The sequence below is a fragment of the Balaenoptera borealis genome (assembly GCF_965194805.1).
Source record: "Balaenoptera borealis genome assembly, chromosome: 14".
NCBI classification, from domain to species: Eukaryota; Metazoa; Chordata; class Mammalia; order Artiodactyla; family Balaenopteridae; genus Balaenoptera; species Balaenoptera borealis.
In genome coordinates this window covers 67,291,636-67,311,513 of record NC_138875.1, presented here as the reverse complement: position 1 = coordinate 67,311,513, position 19,878 = coordinate 67,291,636, and the positions used below count along the sequence as shown (strand labels likewise).

The 19,878-nt window shown below is 48.7% G+C and overlaps 1 protein-coding gene across 4 annotated transcripts in view; it reads right to left on the bottom strand.

Moving 5' to 3' along the window:
* The window catches only part of SEZ6L (seizure related 6 homolog like), a 199,479-nt gene extending 180,113 nt beyond the window's left edge, over positions 1 to 19,366 (bottom strand). For all 4 annotated transcript variants that reach the window (XM_082355034.1, XM_082355035.1, XM_082355036.1 and 1 more), the window contains exon 1: positions 19,075 to 19,366. In XM_082355034.1, coding sequence (XP_082211160.1) covers positions 19,075 to 19,168 — 94 coding nt within the window. In that variant the 5' untranslated portion in view covers positions 19,169 to 19,366. The remainder of the gene's footprint in view (positions 1 to 19,074) is intronic.
* Positions 19,367 to 19,878: the final 512 nt, after the last annotated feature.

Below are 19,878 nucleotides of genomic sequence, written 5' to 3'. Positions count from 1 at the left end.
AAAATACCAGTTGATGGGTTTTATCATAGATGCTGAAAAAAATATATGTTTGCTCCCATTAAGTGCTTAGTTTATAACTTCAAAGTGACTTAATCCTGGGTGAATTGGACTGAATGACCTCAAGTAATTTCATACATATGACAACTCACTTTTCTGGAACTTTACTTCCTGGTAGCCTCAGCTAAGTGGAAGCTGCTAAGAACTAAGAACGAGTGAAAAATGAAAGCTTACAGTAAAAAGCGTTGCAAAGGGTGGAAGCTAAAGCTGGCGGAAGTTATCCATAGAAGAATCCCTCACTCTGATTTTGCACACTATTTTTACATGAATGTCATCTATCTTCTCAGCTTAAAGTAACTTAGAAATTGGCAATTTGGGAGGCACTCAGTGTAGCACTGTGGAGTCATTGACTCATGAGTTAGACTGATCTAGAAGCAAATCCCAGCCATGAAACTGACAGGTAAAGGAGTTTGCCTCTCTGAGCCTCAGTTTCCTCATCTGTCAAATGATGGCAATAATAGTATCTACCACACACCATTGCTACAAGAAGGAAATTAAATGGTTGGTATAAAGTGCCCAGCATATAGTAGGTCACTGATAAATTATATCCATTATGATTGGCCAATGATAAGTTTTTCATCCCTTCTCAGGCTCAGTTTCCTCATATATAAACTATGGATTATAACAGGAGTCCTCCTGGGGTATTTCTCAAGGTTGCTGGATAGAGTAAGATAACAGAAATAAAAATGCCTTTTAAGTGGCCAAATGCTGCTTAAGTGTAAGGTACAGTTATTACTTCTAGAACAGTAGGAATTATACTATTGTTAATACTTGGTACAATTAATCATCATTATGACTACTGCTATTATTATTGCTGCTGCTACTATAAAAGAATATAATTTAGTCCTTAGGTTCCTGCAATATTTCACGATAACCTCCTGGATTAAGAGTGACCACACTTGAAATGAACACCCAGAATTGTGGCCTCTATTGAACCTGAACCAATAGCACCTCCTTTGTACCTGAAATGAATTTAACAAGGGTCCCTTGGCATGAGGAGATACAGACATAAACTGAGTATAGAGAGGTGAGTACCTAGCATAGCAGTTCCCAAGCACATGGTAATTGCACAATAAATTCTATATCATGAATGAGGACGAGAGGTAGATTAAAGATGGTGGCCAAGACTCTGCCATCAAGAATGAGGTTTGTTTCCCCTCCCCTTGAACCTGAGCTGGCCTTGTGACTTGTTTTGACCAACAGAAAGCAATGTGCAACTTCTAAAGCCAGCCCTTGCAAGATCTTTAGCTTTTGCCTTTGCTCTTGGAACACTCCTGCTTAGAATCCAGCTGCCATGCTGGGAGAAGCCCAAGCCACATGGAGAGGCCACATGAGGGAAAAACTAAGGTGCTCTGGTGATAAGAAGCTCAAGTTGCCCAACATATAGATGAGCCCCTTAGACCTTCCAGACCAGTCAAGCTGCCTGATGACCATGGCTCTGTCCGACAGTACATGGACCAGAAGAATCTCCAAGCTGAGCCCTGTTAAACCACTGAATCATTTGAGATAACAGATGGTTGCTACTTTCAGCCACTAAGATTGGGGGGTGGTTTGTTATGCAGCAATAGCTAACTGAAACAAAGTGAGTGTCAGTGCTCCAGTGAGATGTTCCTAACCCAGCTTCAAGGGGTGGGGATGGCTCCCCAGAAGAGACAGCATGCGGAAGTCATACAGGATTTATGGGTGATGAAGGCGCGAAAGGGCCCCGGCTCTCACACGAGGCAACCCTCTTCTCTACGTGACGCTTTTGAGTCCAAGGCGGATAAGTGACAAGAACCAGGATTTTTAAATCTTTTCTCACCTGAATAATTGTTTCTCCTCTTTAGGGATCAGCCCCAGTTCCCTGGCTTTAAATCAAAATGACAGAGCCTCCAAATTTGTTCAGGTGCTCGTGCATTTATAAAAATGTCTTTTGCTGGAAAAGCCTTGGTATGTCTAAATTCTGCCCCAAGCACATTTTTATAGTTAAGCTATATTATGTCATTTAATTTACCCTGCAATGTCAGGCCTCCATGAAACCGAGAGCCAGTGATAATACATATAAGATCTTTTTTGGACAGTCTGATCAGGGACTGGGAGGAGGGGAGGCCGGGGCATTTAATCATCATTTGTCCAAATTTATATTCTTTTCCTCTGCTCTCTGCTGCTTTTTCTGTGTTCTAGCCACTGCAGGGAGGACAAAGAAAGCCTTTCAAAGCACCTGACCAGGTTTGAGGAGGCAAGTGTGTGGGTTGGTTGGAGGTTTGAAACACTGCTGAAGGGTCAAGGGCTGGGAACCCGTGGACTTTTGAGCAGACTCAGAGCATCAGCCTCGCTTCCATTGTGCTTGGAGAGATTGTGCCAGGAGGGGTGGGCTGGGCTGAATGGAATTCAGATGGTTCCCGTGAGAGGCAGGGAACAGGTGGGCCTGTCTCGTGGTGGGGGCGTGAGGGGGTGGGATAAATTCCTTCAAGTCCTACCTGCAAGGGCTTCCTAAATAACCCTCCTCCACTTCATCAACAGCTTTCCAAACCAGATCAGGCCACTCTCCGGCTCACAATGGCTTCTAAGCACAAGAGAACAAACTCCCAGTGCCTCCCGGCAGCCCTCCCTGCCCTACGGCATCTGGCTCCACCACCTCTTAATGTCATCATGCCCACTTTCTTCTCAGTTCTCAACACTCTGGCCACAACGGCTTTCCGTTAGTTCTCCGAATGCCCCAAACTCTGGCAACTTACCCTGGCCAAGGGCAGAGCTGGATCCTGGCGGCTAACACACCCCTGGCTCAGCCTGGCCCCTGCAAGAGCAAAAGTGGGGGAGAGGGCTGATGGCAGGGATAATGCAAGTCAGGGAGGCGGGCCCTGTGCACAGCAAACCTGGGCCGGTGCACAGGAGGCTGGGTGTGATCGATCCCATGCTTCACGGGGCACATTTATTTGGCTCATTAAGGGAATTAACTAGATTTCCAGGAAGAGAAGAGCTGGGAGACCAGGACCGCCCCTGGGGAGGGAACACAGAGTAGACTCCCACCGCACCCATATACCACAGAGAGGCAGCGGATTCTTTTAAAGTCCCTCAGACTCAAATAGAAATCCCAGCTCTGGGTCTTTCTAGAGCTGTGCGACCTTGAGCAAATCCCTGACCCTCTCCAAGCCCCAGTGGTGACTGCGGTCAAATGGGCATAATAGTCTCTAACCCGCTGGACCATGATGGGGGCTTAAATGGGAGTAAAGGGCGTAGCATGTGTCTGGCATATAAATGGTAAGCATAATTATCATGAACAAAGGAATCATAAAAGGTCATGGTTTAGGGGTCAAATAATCCAGGCACACTTTATCGATGCATCAGAAATCTCCAGGTACAGTGGGTAGAGCTTCCGAGGCAATAGGCAGGGGTGTAGCCCAAGTATTCGTGTCTTTAAATTCTCCCCAAGGGATTTTAACTCCCTCTTAAGTCCACTTTGAAAACTACTGATTCAGCCCAGGCCGCTAAATTTAAGATGGAGAAACTGAGGCCCAGAGAGGGACAGCGATGGGCCCAAGGTCACACAGCACATCTCCACACACACACAGCTCCAGAATGCAGATGTCTGACCCCTGGTTGGGTGGTCTTTCTGCTAGTCCATGCCAAGGAGTTAGGTTAAACCAAGGTGCCTGGCTCTGGCTAAGCCCCCGCGGGTAGTGTGAGGGTTGCCCTCACATACTCAGCTCATACTCTGCAGAGGTTATAAGTACTCTCAGGGTCCCCAGCTCTCTTTTTAACCTCTTCATGTATACAGCGCCCCGGGAGAATATCTGAAGTTCTTTGGAAACTCTTTATCTTGTTTATTATCACACAGTGACAAGCTGAACCCCTTCTCTCCTGTTGCAGGGCTGGGCCATCGCTTTTACCCCATTATGCAAACAACGAGTGATGGCTGCGGGGGATGCAGCCCACCCAGCACGTGGATGGATATTTGATGGATCAATGAATGAATGAATGAATGTGCTGAATCAGTGAATAAGTGAAAAATCACCGAGAGTAAGTTCTTTGAGGGCTGGCACTGGTTTTTGTTTGTTCCAGGGCCTGGAGCAGAGCCTACACAGTAGACACTCATTAAATATTTGCTGTTTGTGGTGGAATCAGTGAATTTCCAGCACCCTCCTGGGAAAGACAGATGCCTAAATAAAAACTGAGACTAGTACAGGCTTATTACTACAGCAGGGGTGCCAGCCTGGGGCCTTGGGGCCAGCACAGGGAGAGGGAGGGGGAGGGGACGCATTGGGGAAAGGACCCCAGAAGTGGGTACACGGTATCGGAGACTGGGGAGGGAACCAGCGAAGACAGCCTGACTTGGGTTAATTCTGGGCCTTGTTCCAGTCACAGAAAAGAGGCCCAAGAAATAGAAAAGCAAGTGACGGACCAATATGGGGAGCATGGTACCAGGTTGTAAGAATTCAAAGTGTGTATGCTGGGACTTTCCTGGTGGTCCAGTGGTCCAGTGGTTAAGACTCCGCGCTTCCACTGCAGGGGGCGCGGGTTCGATCCCTGATCAGGGAGCTGAGATCCCGCATGCCGTGTGGCGCTGCCAAAAAAAAAAAAAAAAGAGTGTATATGCCCAAATTGAGGGTCATTCTACAAAACAATGGGCCAGTCCTCTTCCAAAATGTCAATGTCAGAAAAAGCGAAGCCAAGAAACCATTCCTCATCTGAAAAATAGGACTCACTTTCTTTTTTTTATAAATTTATTTATTTTATTTATTTATTTTTGGCTGCATTGGGTCTTTGTTGCTGCGCGCGGGCTTTCTCTAGTTGCGGCGAGCGGGGGCTACTCTTCGTTGAGGTGCGCAGGCTTCTCATTGAGGTGTCTCCTCTTGTTGTGGAGCACGGGCTCTAGGAGCACGGGCTTCAGTAGTTGTGGCACACGGGCTCAGTAGTTGTGGTTCGCGGGCTCTAGAGCACAGACTCAGTAGTTGTGGCGCACGGGCTTAATTGCTCCACGGCATGTGGGATCTTCCCGGACCAGGGCTCGAACCCGTGTCCACTGCATTGGCAGGCGGATTCTTAACCACTGTGCCACCAGGGAAGCCCAGGACTCAGTTTCAATATCACTAGCCTCTCAAAGTTGTTTGTGACCATCTAATACAATAAGGGGTACCCTCTGCCACATGCACACAAGTAAATGACTATTTTTATTACTACTTAGAATAAAACTACTCCAGGACCCGAAAGAGGTAATTTGTTTGTGGCCAAACCTCATTAACTGATTGTCCAAGTTTATGCTTTATGGACATAGTGGGTACATAATTTACGTATATACACACACTCAGGTACATCTATATAATTCTCTGCAATTCAGGGTGTATTTTCCCACATGCCTAATAGAATGCAGCACCAACATAGTTGCCATAAGTGAAATCAGTGACACTGCTCTCAGCAGGCCCTGATGGAGCTCTCTTGTCTGTGTCTGTGAAGTCCGGAATGGTTCTTGAAGGTTTTCTTCAAGTGGCACACTTATGTGGCCCATGAAAGAGCATCTACTAATTTTTTTTTTTCTTCTAGAAATGAGGGTGGGTGAGACCAAGCCAGTTTGCTTTGTGTAGATATTAGCCAGGACTGCAGGCAGTGCTCTGGGAATTGGCGGTTCCCAGCCCTGATCCCTTGGAGAGAGCTGCCCGCTTGCCTGGAAATCATCAGGGCAACACGAGAGAGGATAGAGGAGAGAAGAAAAAACTTGCATTTTTGACTCATACTTGAGTTTGAAGAATGATTACCTGTTGGGACTTCCCTGGTGGCGCAGTGGTTAAGAATCCGCCTGCCAATGCAGGGGACACGGGCTCGAGCCCTGGTCCAGGAACATCCCACATGCCGCAGAGCAACTAAGCCTGTGCGTCACAACTACTGAGCCTGTGCTCCAGAGCTCGCGAGCCAAAACTCCGGAAGCCCGGGCGCCTAGAGCCCGTGCTCTGCAGCAAGAGAAAGCCCGCACACAACAAAGACCCAACGCAGCCAAAAATAAATAATAAAATAAATTAATTCAAAACAAAACAAAAGAGAATGGTTAGTTGTTAAGTTCTTTCAGGACAAGGATATGTTTTATTCATCTATCTCTAGCCCATGCCAAGTACCTGATACAGAGTAGAAGGTCTTGAAGGATGAGAAAGTGGTCTTGAATGAACGAATCAATGAATCCTAATCCACCACCATTTAGCCATCTGAGCCTCAGTCAGCTTCCTAATCTATAACTAAATGGCTGTTAACAGTCACCTTTGAAGTTCTGCTAATAATTAAGCAAAATCCTACAAATGAAGCCATAGCAGGGATTCTAGGGCATTACAGGAGCTTGTTTCCTTCTCAGCCTTTCCAGAGGCCTACTTTCTTTGGAAACAGGGCAGGGGCATAGTGGAGAGACAAATAGATAAGACCCAGACTTTGCCCTCTGGAAGCCCCCCCCGCCCCCCCCCCCCCCCCCCCGACGGCAAGGGTCCTCACAGAGGACCCGGCCACACCCAAGTTGTTCCTTGTCTGGGCTTTTGTGGCTGATGTGAGATGAAACTTGCTCATAAAAAACTGGCCAGGGAGTGATGGCTTCACCCACCCAGACTCCTGCATTCTGCTTAGAACCTCAATTTTATTAAATAAGATAATAAAATACCTTAAATCGGGAAGCATAGTTTAGATTTGGGTGCTGTAAAGTCAATACACCTCTGTGAATTCCCACAGACTGTTTTACCTGTGGGGTTCATGCAATTGTGAATTCTGTCCCCACTGGTAAGGTAATTTATACACCAAGTCCCTCTTCCTCTATCGAGACTCTTGGGAAAGGTCATTCATTCATTTATTCATAGCTGTATCTATATCGAGTACCTAATTTGTGTCAGGCACCATGCTAGCTCTTGATGAACAATTCTTCCTTTATTTCAAATAGAGAAAAAGGTACAGTTATTTTCCCTGCCCATGCTTTTTGCACAAGGCACAAACAACCTGCCAAGGTTATGCAGCTAGTAAGTGATGAAGCTGGGTTTCAGACTCTGGTCTCTGTGCCCCTGAACTCTGAGCTCTCGGCCACTGCCCTACACCCAATGAGCACCTGCTGACTGCACGACGTGCCATGCTCTGAGCCAGATGTTGGTGACACAGGCTTGAGGAGTTCTTAGTCTGGGAAGAAGACAATCATGCCTTAGCAGGCATGCTGATATTAAGCATTTCCTGAGCACTAATTAAGAATGATTACACTTCAGCAGTCATTCAACCAACCACTGTACATTTATTGAGCTTCTGTTTTCTGGAGATGGACTGTTGAGAGGTGGGGACTGAGAAAGAAATGTGATCTATTCCCTGCCTTGGAGGACCTCATTGTCCTGAACGGGAGAAAGGCTTTCCAATGCTTGCATCTGTGGGGAAGTGATTAATGATGATGATAATCCATTGATCGTGCATCCCATAACCAGACACCTGCTATGTCCTAGCACAAGTCTAGGTCCTGAACTCGAAATCACTCCACGTGGGTACACACTGATAATGCATCCTTCTGACTTTTCTGTGACATCAACGGTAGGTCTAGATACATGTTTAATTAATGAGGAGGGTGATGATGATATATGTTACATTATATATGTTCCTATGCTTATTGAGCTCCTACTATGGGTACCAACCACTGTTCTACAAGTTTTATAGGATTAACTCATGGCTCCTCACTACAAGCCTATGATATGGGTCCATCTGTCATGCTCACTTCACAGCTGAGGAAACTGAGACCTAGAGAGGTTAAATAACTTGCCTAAACTTACACAACTGAATTAACAAGAGAGGTCTGAGGCTTCCTTTAAAAACAACCACAAGAAAATGTTGTTTCTAATGCCAATGCAAGTAACAGTATGCAAATTAGCCCCAGCACATCATTTTTTATTTATGCCATAAATTAGGCAAATTTCCCTTCCAAAGCCCTGGAAAATGAGGCCTGATTCTACATATTTTGCATTCATTTCCAAGGTGATTGGCCCCCAGTTAGCTTTACAACTCAATAAACCTGCTCTAAAGAGGGGCACGGAGGTGCAGGCCTGATCAGCAGGCTTTAGGGAATGAGAAGTGGGAGAAGCACTGGCCCTCTCCCTGTGCAAATCGCTTTATAGTTTAGTGGTGCCCTTCCACATTCAGGGCTGCCACGTACAGTTGCATAGGTTGTGCACTGCTTAACTTCAGGGGAGCCTTTCACATACACTACAGTATGAATAGCGCCTCCTGCAGTTGTGCAGGGAAGTGATCATACGCGTTGCATCCTCACAAGCTACCCTGTGGAGGGAGGCTGAGGAAGTATTCTATTCTCGTTTTGCAGATGGAAACCAGGGAGCTGGGCTGATGAGAGGACTTCCTCCAGCATCACACAGCACATAAATGGCAGAGCTGGGATCCACATTCAGGCCTGTCTCAGTCCTAACCCAGGGCTGAGTTCACCATTCTCAGAAAGTTCACTCTGAGTACGTTCTTTTAAACACCTCCTCCCCATTTCCATAATGTTAAAGCTTTGGAGAAATCACAACCTTATATAATAGCCGTGTTACTAAAACCACCCATAGAACAACATGTTTGAAAAAGCACATCCTGTTTTCCCACTGGCCTCCATCATTGCTTCTAAAGACATTGTTGTCATTCCGGAAGAACCTTTCACAAGGATGGGGAGGGCTCCTGGGACCCTATCTTGAAGTTTCTCTTCACTTTCTACCCTAGCTTGATTTTCAGAGATGATTGATCACCTTGAAATGCCTAAATACATCAGTTTAAGAGGACCCCTCTCATCAACTTCCGCCCTAAATTGTTTTTTCCTAAGTTTACCCAAATGATGTAAAGATTGTATATTTCCTACATATGCTTTTTCCTATGCCCCCCAAATGTGAGCCATTCATGGCCAAAGAATGCCTTTCTTTCTCTCCTTTCTCTCTTCCTTCCTTTCTCCCTCCCTTCCTCCTTTCCTTCCTTCCCTCCTCTCACTCATCCACTCAACAAAACGGCTGAGCATAGAGAGATAATAAGAGTCAACCCAATCAACAGACACTTACAACACATTGTGATTCTTTCCAGCTCCCTCAGATGTGTTTATCAGTGAGGCCACAGCTTGATGAATATGGATGTACTGGAAAATGAGTTCCAGGGCCACATCCTCGCAGTTAGAAGGGTTGAGGAAGCAACTATCGAGGGCAGCGGAGCAAGTGTGTGAAATGTCATTAGCGGTGACTACTCAACCCAAAGTATAGACCTGAACGGCCCCATGTCATGCCCCATGCATGCTTATCACCCCAGCCGCACATGATTGGATCAAACACAAAGAGCCAACCTTCCGCCTGAGCAGGACAAGCCATATTCGTCTTAGGAACCTGAACCAGGGAACATGAAGAGGCTGAGTGGTAGGAGGTCTGCCTGGACTGCCATGGTCTAGAGCAGTACCATCCGGTAGAGCTTTCTGTCAAGATGGAAACCTTCTTTCTCCATGCTGTCCAATATGGCAGCCGCTGGCCACACAGGGCTACTGAGTACTTGAAATGTGGCTAGTGGGACTGAGGCACTCAAATTCTAATTTGATTTAATGAATTCAAATCTAAAATTAAATAGCCACATGTGACTAGTGCTTTCCACAGAAGGCGGCACACCTACAGAGTTTGAGCTGGAAGAAGGGTGGGTATGAGCCACTGTATCCACCCACCTTGCCCTCACCTCCAGCCCCTGGATCATCCCTGGTGTCCTCTCTGCCCAAAGCTGGCCCTGACCACATCATCTATGCCTCCTGCAACCCCCCCGCCACGGCTCTCTACACCCCACGCCCCTCGCTGGGTTTCTCAATCAGCCACTCTCTACAACCCATGGTGAGAGCAAGGAAGCCCAGGAGGGGCACCCGCCCTGGGACCTGCACCTCTCTGAGCTTCCCTGGCTTATTCTTGCTTGCTTGACTCGAGCCATCTGCTCGGATGGCACCACTGTGAAGCCACAATGGCCCGTGTGTCAGTGGAGGTGATGAGGGAGATGCACAGTGAGTGAGCAGGAGGGGGCACAGGCAGTGGAGAGGGAGTCAGAGGCAACAGATGCACAGCAAGAAGCAGATGCCGTGAAAGAGAAATGCAGAGAGGAGCCAGGCCCTGGAACAGCCTTGGTCCAATATCTGAGGTATCCTTTGAGCAAGCCTTCTTATTCTCGAGCTATCCTGAGCAAGTCTTTGTTCTGTACAGCCCAAAGAAATCGTGGTTCCTCCCTTGGGAGCCAGCACGGATTTGGGAATTTGAGAATCAGCTCAGAGCGACAACAGCTGCAGCAACAAATCATCACCATCATCTCAGAGAGAAGTGACTTGTCTAAGATCACACAGGCTGGAATGGATATCTCTGATTCTAGAGTCTGTGCTCTTTAATACACTACACTGCCTTGCCCAGTGGGGCTCTTGATCTTGGGTCAATGTTTCGTTTCAGCATCCTGAACTCACTGATTTATGAGCTAAGCTTTGGCACGTGCCTACCCCCAAGCTGGGAATGGGTGAGACCAGACAAGGAAACTGTCACCCAATGGATCAAACCCACCCTTCTTCCTTCTACGACTTGTCCCAAGCTCCAGACCCCATGTATTAGACTGTATCCACCCACCTTGCCCTCACCTCCAGCCCCTGGATCATCCCTGGTGTCCTACTTGCCCAAAGCTGGCCCTGACCACATCATCTATGCCTCCTGTGACCCCTCCCTGGCTCTCTACACCCCACGCCCCACGCTGGGTTTCTCAATCAGCCACTCTCTACAACCCATGGTGAGGGCAAGGAAGCCCAGGAGGTGCACCTGGCCTGGGACCTGCACCTCTCTGAGCCTCCTTGGCTTACTCTTGCTTGCTTGACTTGAGCCATCTGGTTGGATGGCACCATTCCCAGGTGCAAGCTGGTCCACTGATGCCTCGAAGATTCAGGTGCCAAGTCAGCAGAGGAGGGAGCTAGAGCTTGATTTCAGCTTCTGCTGAAGCTCCTTTTATGCAGCCACTCCGCCATGGCCACGTAATGTAAATATCCAATGTGGGTAAGGGATGCCACTGGTTTAATGGAGACAGATGCCCTTAAGGCTTTCATTGCCACGTCTCCTTGGGTCTCAGAACATACGCTTGAGGACAGCTGGGATACTATGGCTCTTAAAGAGGGGGAGTCACTTTAGAGTGGGAGCGAGAAGACACAGTCAGAGGTTCCAGTCCTGGCTCTGCCACTCACTTGCAGTGGGATTTTGAGTAAGTCAGTCCCTTCTCATCTTTGGGTCTCTTTCCTCAATAAAATGAAAATATCAGGGGGAGGGTTGAGGCAGGTGGGGAGCCTGAAGAACTGCTATGATCTGATGAATATTATAGACCCCAGGAAGGGTAGCTTGTTTATTTTTTTTGCAGAGCATCTCTATACCAAGCCCTCCTCCATCCCATGATCCCTGGGAAGTGGGCAGAGAATAGACCATTACCCCCAAATGAGGCCCAATGCTGGCTCAGAGTGACAAAGCAGCTTGTCCAAAGTCACACATCTAATGAAAAGCAACAGAGTTACACTCAGGTTGTTCTGACTCTAGAGCCTGGGTTTTCATTCACTTTGCTATTCTTTCCCAGTTTGCAGCTGGGCATTTGTTGTTTTTGCAGCTGCCAGGGAGCCAAGAGAAAGCAGAGTCTACAACAACCAGTGTGGTATCCAGAAAGTTCCTAATATTAAATGAGCTAAGCCACAGGGTAAATAATTGCAACCAATATTCCCCTTGGAAAGAAAGATGCCCTCAGCAAGCACTCAGTGAATGGTCCATCTTGTGGCCATGTGTCTGCACAAAGGTGGGTTTTTTCTCTTTACAAAATTTCTCTCCTCCCTCATCTTCTAATTTTCCTTTCTCCTTTTCCTATTTGTAGAATTCTTCAGTGAGTTCACATCTATTATCTCATTGATTTTCCTCATGGCAATCCTATGAGGTAGGACACTATTACTAGTCTCATTTTTCAGATGAGGAACCAAGGCTCATACCCGCTGCCTAAGACCACACAGATGTAGGAGGAGTCGGGAATGAAACTCCGATCTCAGGACTCTACCACCTCACCGCTAAGATTAAGATGAAAGGTCATTTAACAGAGTAAATGCACTTACACTGGGTTAGATACAGGCTAAGAGAGCTATGGATGCGTATGATTCAGCTGAGGTGTTTGGAAAGTTCATTGTCTAGTGGGAGGGAGGCATGTAAACAGGTAACTCATCAGTGCGTGAGTTACGCATAATAGGGGAATAGAACGCGTTGAGAGGGGAGACAGAAGATCATTCATAACTGGTGTAAGGAGGAGAGAGGCAAGGGAAGGTCTTATAGAAAAAGACAATTAGGGACTAGGTTTTGAAGGATGAACAGAAGTTCACCAGGTGAACAATACTAGCAATAATGGCAACTTTTTATTGAGTGCTTGCTATGGGCTACACATACCTACATACATTCTTGACAGTCTTTCAAGGGAGACACGACCCTCGCATTTTATATATCAGGCCAGAATAGGTACAGAACGCTAAAGCAAATAGCTCAAAATCATGATGCTAAATCAGCTATCTGGGAATTTAATCTGGTCCTCTCTGAACTCCTTCAACCTCCTAGGATGACAGTCCAGGATGAAGGAACAGCATGAGTAAGACAAGAGGGATGCTTCACCCAGAAGCCATCAGGGTGGGTGTGAACTCTTTCTCCTCTTTGTGATCTGCTGTGAGATACCTGGCATCTACCACTGGGTGAGATAACATCTCCCCTCCTGGAGGCCAGTCAAACCGCCTTGATTTCTGGATTTGCATCAGCTCTTCATTTAGCCATTGCTATGTGATACCTATATGCTCATACTCTAGCATCTAGAACAAACCTGGGCTTTGGAGTCAACCAGTCTTGGGTTTGAATCCTGACTCCATCATTGCTTGCCCATGACACCTTAAGCAACTCCGTCCTTCATTGCCATGACACCTGTATGTTTCTAAGACTCAGCTTCCTCATCAGTAACATGTAGTTAGTGACATCATCTGATAGGGTTGGGTGAGGATCAGATGAGTGAATACAGAGTAAGCACATGGACAGTCCTGAGGCACAGAGTAGCCCACGCTCAATGGCAAAGAGCATGTTATAGTTTGTAATTCTCTCATAACAAGCCCAGGAAGAAACACATGGGGGGTGTTTGGGGTCTTCAGCTTTCTGTGCCAGCACCCACCTCCCTGAAGCTTGAACTCCTGGCATGCATAAAGTATCCTGACTCCTGTGTCTCATCCCAGCCCTGTGAGGACAGCTTTGTGTATGGGGTAGTGGTTACTGTGATCCATTTTACAGATGGCAAAATTGAGGCTCGTGGCTAGGAAATGGTTGAGCTTAGGTCCTGAACTCAGGGGCTTACAGAAACCAAGCTACACTGTGAGTTCTCCATGAATGGTTGAGTGGCCTGGGAACATGAGAAATTACAAACGGCCACAGCTTCAAAACCAACCAATGAACCAGCTGTATCTCCCACCTTCTTTCATGAAGTCTCCTTTCCCTGCCTGGGAAGAATAACCCCTATGCCTTTTTTTTTTTTTTTTTTTTGAGAGCTATTAAGAGCTCTCAGGAAAATCCTAGTTGATTTTGGTTTCTGTCCTGTCAGTCTTTGGAGTTGGGTGAGCTGGGGTTTGGACCCACCCCGCCTAGCTGCACACTAACGGTGAAAGCATGCTTTGTACACATTTCATTTGGAAACACAGCAGGACCCAGCTTGGAAGGCGCTATGCCCAGCAGTCAAGCTCACAAACGAAGCAGCTAGGCTACCTGGATTCAAATCCTACCTCTGCAACCTCCCGGCTAACAACTGTGAGCTTTCTGAACAGATAACAGCCCCTCTAAGCCATGGTTTCCTCATCCACACAATGGAGAGAAATGGTGGAGATTAAAATAACCCATGTAAGGGCTGAATATATATCAAGTACTCATTAGATATAATTATTATGAATTAATTGCCTACACTTTAATTGTAGCCTACTTCACTTTACGACTCACTTCAATTTGACCAGTTTCACTTGAGTGCTTACAATGTGCCAGGAACTGTGTAGGCACAGGAGACACATCCAACACACACTTGACAAGTATTTATTGGCCCTCCCTCCCACCTAGGGGTCTGCAGAATCTGCACATGAGCTTGGAGAACGCTGCAAGTAAGAGGCAGTAGTGGGGCATGGTTCTAAAGGATTCTGGCTCAGGCCTGGGTTTGATGCCAGACTGAAACCACTTCTTGGCTTTGTGACTTTCAACGCATTGCTTAACCTCTCTGTGCCTCGATTTCCCCGACCATAAAATTAGGAAAATAACAGCATCTACCTCATGGGGCTGTTGTGAGGATGCTCTGACCAAATCTATATAAACCACTCATCAGGAGGCTTGGAATGAAATCAACACTCAATAAATGCTGTTTTCATCACTGACACAGTCCCAGCCATGGTCTAGTAAATTACGTCACATGGGTCCACTGACCTCAGCCCAGTGCATCACCCTTTTACCCTCCCCTGAAAGCAGCCCTGCTCTCTTCCCACGCTCCACCCTCCACCACCACCAAAGGGTTTCAGAGGAACTACAGTAACCAGAGGATTATACAAATATGCAAATCCTGTAAAGCAGTGTTTACCCAGGGCTGTGCACTGCTGTCTATACTCAGCATCTGGGCTCGGCTGTCTTCGGAGAGGATTCCATCGGTGTCATCACAACCTCTAGTGGATAACAGTGAACACCGCGGTTCACAGGCCTTTGTTCCAGCTCTCACCTCCTCAGCGGCCCATGTAATCCAGGGGAACGCCAAAAGGGTGGGCAGATCCCAGGATCCTTCTATCCTTCTCACGTGTGCGCGTGCGTGACTGCCTCCTTTCCCTGCCCACTCGCTCCTGTTTCCCCAATTCCACAGGTGTATGATGTGTTCCGAAAGTAAAGCCTTCTTCAGGATCATCACTGCCCCAACGAAGAAATCTCCCGTGGCTGCTGGTACCTGTCACATCCCTTTAGGACCAGCTCAGATGCTATCAACTCAGGGAAGCCTTCACTGACTACCTCTGGCCAGAATTAAACACACCCACCTGTGAGATCCCTGCACTCTGATTACAATCACCCCCTCCCAACACGTATCCCATGGTGTGGACACTGGTGATTTACCTGCAGGTCTTTCTTGCTAGGCTGCCATTACCGGGATAAGGACCTCATCATATTATTCTGTGTCTCCAGCACCCAATACAGGGCCCGCTGCATGCATAGGAAGTGTTTAGTAAATGTTAAATTGAATGAATGGATAACTGTTTTTTTCAGAAGACTCTCTTCTTAGGTCTTCTTTCCAACCACTATCCTGCTATCCTATATCTCTGGTACAATGAACTCTGCTTTCTGGTGGTAATATTGAGGTTCAAAGAGATAGAGTATGAGAGTTTGAAAAGAAAGGGAGTCTGCACCAGGTCATGAAAATTTCTCACCTGGGCTTCTCGTTACCCTACCTCCAACCCTTCTACTACTTGGGCCTAAATTATCCAGATATTTATTCCAACATTTCCAACACCAACTTCAAGGATCTGCTTTCCAGGTGCCTACTGGGAGGGGCAATTTGCTCTTTGGAAAGTAGGGAAGAAAAGGGAGAAAACATTACTTGAGCATCTATTACATGCCAGGTGCTTTACAGGTATAAGTGTTATGTAATCACTGCAACCATCCTTCCAGGCTGGGACCATTAATCCCCACCCCACCTCCATCCCCATGCCACAGGTAGTGAAATGGTGGCCCAGAGAAGATCGACCTGACAAAGGTCACACATTCGTAAACAATGCAGCTGGGCCTGACCCAGGTCGCTCCGACTCCAAAACCACATACTTCTTTTCTGGAACCCTATAAATCTAATCCCAGTAGCCAGCTGAGTCAAACTCCTCAGAACAGCCTTGCCATGGCCTCTTTGGTGTTTTGCAATTTGGCTCCATGAAGGAAACCACAAACTGGTATTAAAAAAAAGGGCAGTTGGACTCTGTATTCTAATGATGCCTTCCTTGGAGCATCCCCCCTCCCTCTTTTCACCTTTCCTTCCTCTTTTGCACTGCATATATCAAGCACCATCAAGTAATTTTTCTCTTAGAAACAGAGCTCCATTCCACTGACCTTTGGCATTGCACACACCTGGTGGTTCCAAAGGTCAGAATTCACCTCTTCTGCCCTCAATCACCAACCGTAGCTTTGAGCGCCCCTAGTGGAGGTCTGTGCCAATGGCATGTTGCAGAATGTGGACCAAATGTGAGGACCAGTAAATTGAGCCCTTTTGAATCGCTTTTTGAATAGCAGGAATGAACTTGTGAGCAAAACTAGAAAACAAACCGTTCTGATCAGGAAACATCCTTTTGCCTGGGAAGAGGAAGGAAAGGAATATAACATTATTTTCCTAATGTCCAGCTGAGACATGCGAACGCAAGAATCCCTCAGGCTTTGATAAGGTGGCCCAAGCAGGGGCGGCTAAAACTCCACAGACCAAAAAAAAAAAAAAAAAAAAAAAAAAAAATGCCGATCCACCATGAAAATAGTCTTTAAGTGAATCTAACAACAGTATACATTAGAGACTGGAGGAAGCCGCAAATTTGAGTCTTATTAAGCAATATTGAATTTACTTTATTAATTCAAGGAAAAAGAAAAGAAATTACACTCAGGCTCTGCAGTCTTAGCACATAGTTACAGCTATACCCCATGTGCATATCTTAGACAATAAGAAGCCTCTTCAAAAACAAGTTATACTTTATACTTATTCATGCCTTACAGCAAAATGGCCCAGAGAATCACGTGACCTACATAAGCATTTAGCAACAAGTCTCTTTCAAGTACTGTATTTACAAATCTCCTCACTGCACCACAAACAGAAGGACCCGCTTGCAACACGGAATGAGACGAATGGGTCTCCATCTGACATTAGTGGAAGTTGGGCTCCACGTTAAAAACAGAATATACTGTGGAAGGTCAATTGTTTCCAAATGCTCATAGGCTACCCTTACTCCCTCCTTATGACTCACAGTCTTGGAGTCAGAACCACACCGTTATTAATGAACCTTCTGAAGTAGTACACCGGTTGACTTTAATTTGGCAATGACCTGAAGTTAATTAAAAATATATGCTGGCTAGCTACAGAGCCGAGCAGTTGGAAAAAATAATGTAAAATGTCTTAAAAATTAAAACACACACACACATTTTGTGTTTGAAGCCAGGGGAGGAAGCAGGATATGAAATCCTTGTCTTGGATGACAATTCAATATGTGCCATTAAGACATTTTTCCTGGAGGGTGGTATATTGGAGAGTGCTGTCCTCAGAGGTAGAATCACTTTAGAAAAGCCAGCAAGCCACTGGGTAGCTTTCAGATTCAAAAGGGGAGTGAGGGAGGGAGATCTGGACTCTGTTCAAGGCCACCAAGCCATTGTTGGAAAAGACAGCTAATTAAGAAAGGGCATGCTGTGGTGGAAACGATTTATTTAAACCGATTCTCTTCTCCCATCTTTCCCAGAGAAATTGTCCAGACCTGATGTAAATTGTGAATATTACTGCCTCATAAAAGGGGGGTTCTTTAACGATATGCTTTGTTAAACAAAAGGTGATGAATTATTTCCTTTGCTCTGTACTCTGGGCTCCACATTTAAAGAGAAAGGGGTGGGGGATAAAATGCCTGATTTATGCTGAGGAGGGCACTCCAGGCCGTGGGGAAGAGTTGAAGAGAAGGAGACCCAGGGCCAGTGCCCGCGAGCGGAGAGCTGTCCGCGGCCTTCGGTGCTGAAAGCAGGTGCGCGCGCCAGGGGTCCAGAATTCCCCAGGGAGAAGGGACACCGCCTGTCCCCTAGCTCGGGGTCAAGACGGTCCAAACCAAACACGGGGCCCCAGATGGACAGAGTGTGCGCCCTCCGGATTGTCTTCAGCCTGGGGAGACCCCGCACTGCCTGCTTTTTCGCACGTGAGGGGCGAGTTACTGGGAACAGTAGTTGGACCTTTCAAAAGACGAGGTCTTAGAACGCTTCCCACCACTCTTGGGTCTCCTAGTGGCCTGATCAAACCCTCGAAGCTCTCGGGGTTAGTTTTGGATGAGTTCAGCGCCATACTCCCCTTTCCATCTCAAAGCCCCACCCACCTAACCACCCGCCACAATTTTCCCTGGGGTACCTCAGCGGGGTGGAGGAGAGGGTGCGGCTCCAGGTCTGGGAAGAAGGAGCCGCCATCCTCCGCTAAACTTGGACCCCCCCCGACCCCCCCCCCCCGCCTTCTTCCCAACCGGCTAGCACGTGCTGGGTGAAACTAGCAACCCCCCGCGCCGCCCCCAATTCAGAGTAGTGTTAAGAGACACCGGGCTGTTGAAGGGAAAAGAAAGGGGGGAGTCCGCTCAGGTTCCCGCCTGTGACCTAAGATCTCCTCTCCCTCCCCCGCTAAGTTCTGAGAACCCGGAGCACCCTCCACCGGCCTCCAGGCGAAAGCCACACCCCAGTTCGGCTTCCAGACACTTGGATGGGATAGGTCCAGGGACCCGGTCCCTCGGGGCAGCCTCAACCAAAAGGAAGCAAGGGGTCCTAGCGTGGGAGGACGCGGCACTGCGACGGCCCCCAGACGCACTGTTCGAGTCTAGTCCTCACTTGCACGGCGGGTCAGCTGCCCCCGCTTCTCGTCCTCTCCCCGAAAGGGAGAGAATTACCTGGCACCCGGCCGCGGGTGCGGCTGCAGAGAGCTCCGGGAATCTGGGGTCTGGAGGCGACCCCGCTCCAAGGAGATTCTCTGGGGCTGCACAGGGGAGTCAGCCGCACAGCCGGGAAGGCAGAAAGGGAGCCCGCGGCCGAGGCAGGAAAGCGCCCGAGTCCTTCAGACACATCCCCGCCTCCACACTCCCAGCAGCCCGGGCCAAGGGGACGCGGTTCCTAGTCCCAAATTTGGGCAGCCGCCCCCGCTCCACATCCCGGCAGACGTGGAGCGAGTCGTCTGGGTCGACTAGGACCCCCAGCCGCCCCGCACTCGCGGCAACTTTGCCCCTTCCCCCGCCCCGCCCCTCTGGGCGCTTACCTTCTGCCCGAGCGGCCGCGGGGCTTCCCAGGAGCAGAGCGAGGAGCAGCGCGATCCCGCCGAGTTCCGCGGCGGGCGGCCGGGCCGCGGGCATCTTGGCTGCGGACGGCGCGGAGCCGCGGGCTGCGCGGCGGGCGGACGGCGCGGGAGCCGGGAAAGGAGAGAGGCAGCGAGCGAGGAAGGGAAGGCGGGAGCCGGGGAGGGGGCCGCGGGCCGGGGGCAGCCGCCGGAGCCCCCCGGGCGGACGCGCGTTCAGCCCCGCGAACGCTCTGGCCGAGCTGCGCCGGGCGCGGGCGGGCGAGTGAGGAGGAGCCGGCGAGCGAGCGAGCGAACGAGCGAGGCGCGAGCGGGAGGAGGGAGGGGGCTGGGGCCGAGTCGGTGCCGAGCCAGCGCGGGGAGGAAGGGAGGGGGCGGGCGGGCGGGCAGCGAGCGCGAAGGGCCGGCCGCGCCCGGGGTGCCAGCCTCCTCCTCTGGTCGCTGGCCCGTCGGCCCTGCAAAGTTTAACGCCGATTCCCCTCGCGTCCTGTGGGCCGAGCGTTTCCTCTTGGCGGATGCTCACGGCGGCCCTGCGCCGGCGAGGCGAGGCTGGAGAGCGTCCGGACCATTTTCCGGACGGTCAGATGGAGGCCTCAAAACCGAGCGCAGCCCTCAGCCTGTGCGCAGCCTAGAGCTTTCCATTGCTCAGCCTTTCGGATAGATCCCAATTTCAGCTCTCTCGGCCCCAGCCAGCCTCTTCCCTGACAGCCCTCCGCATTTACTGAGTCCCCATAACCTAGAAAGTCTCAAACTCTGTGGATCTGATGA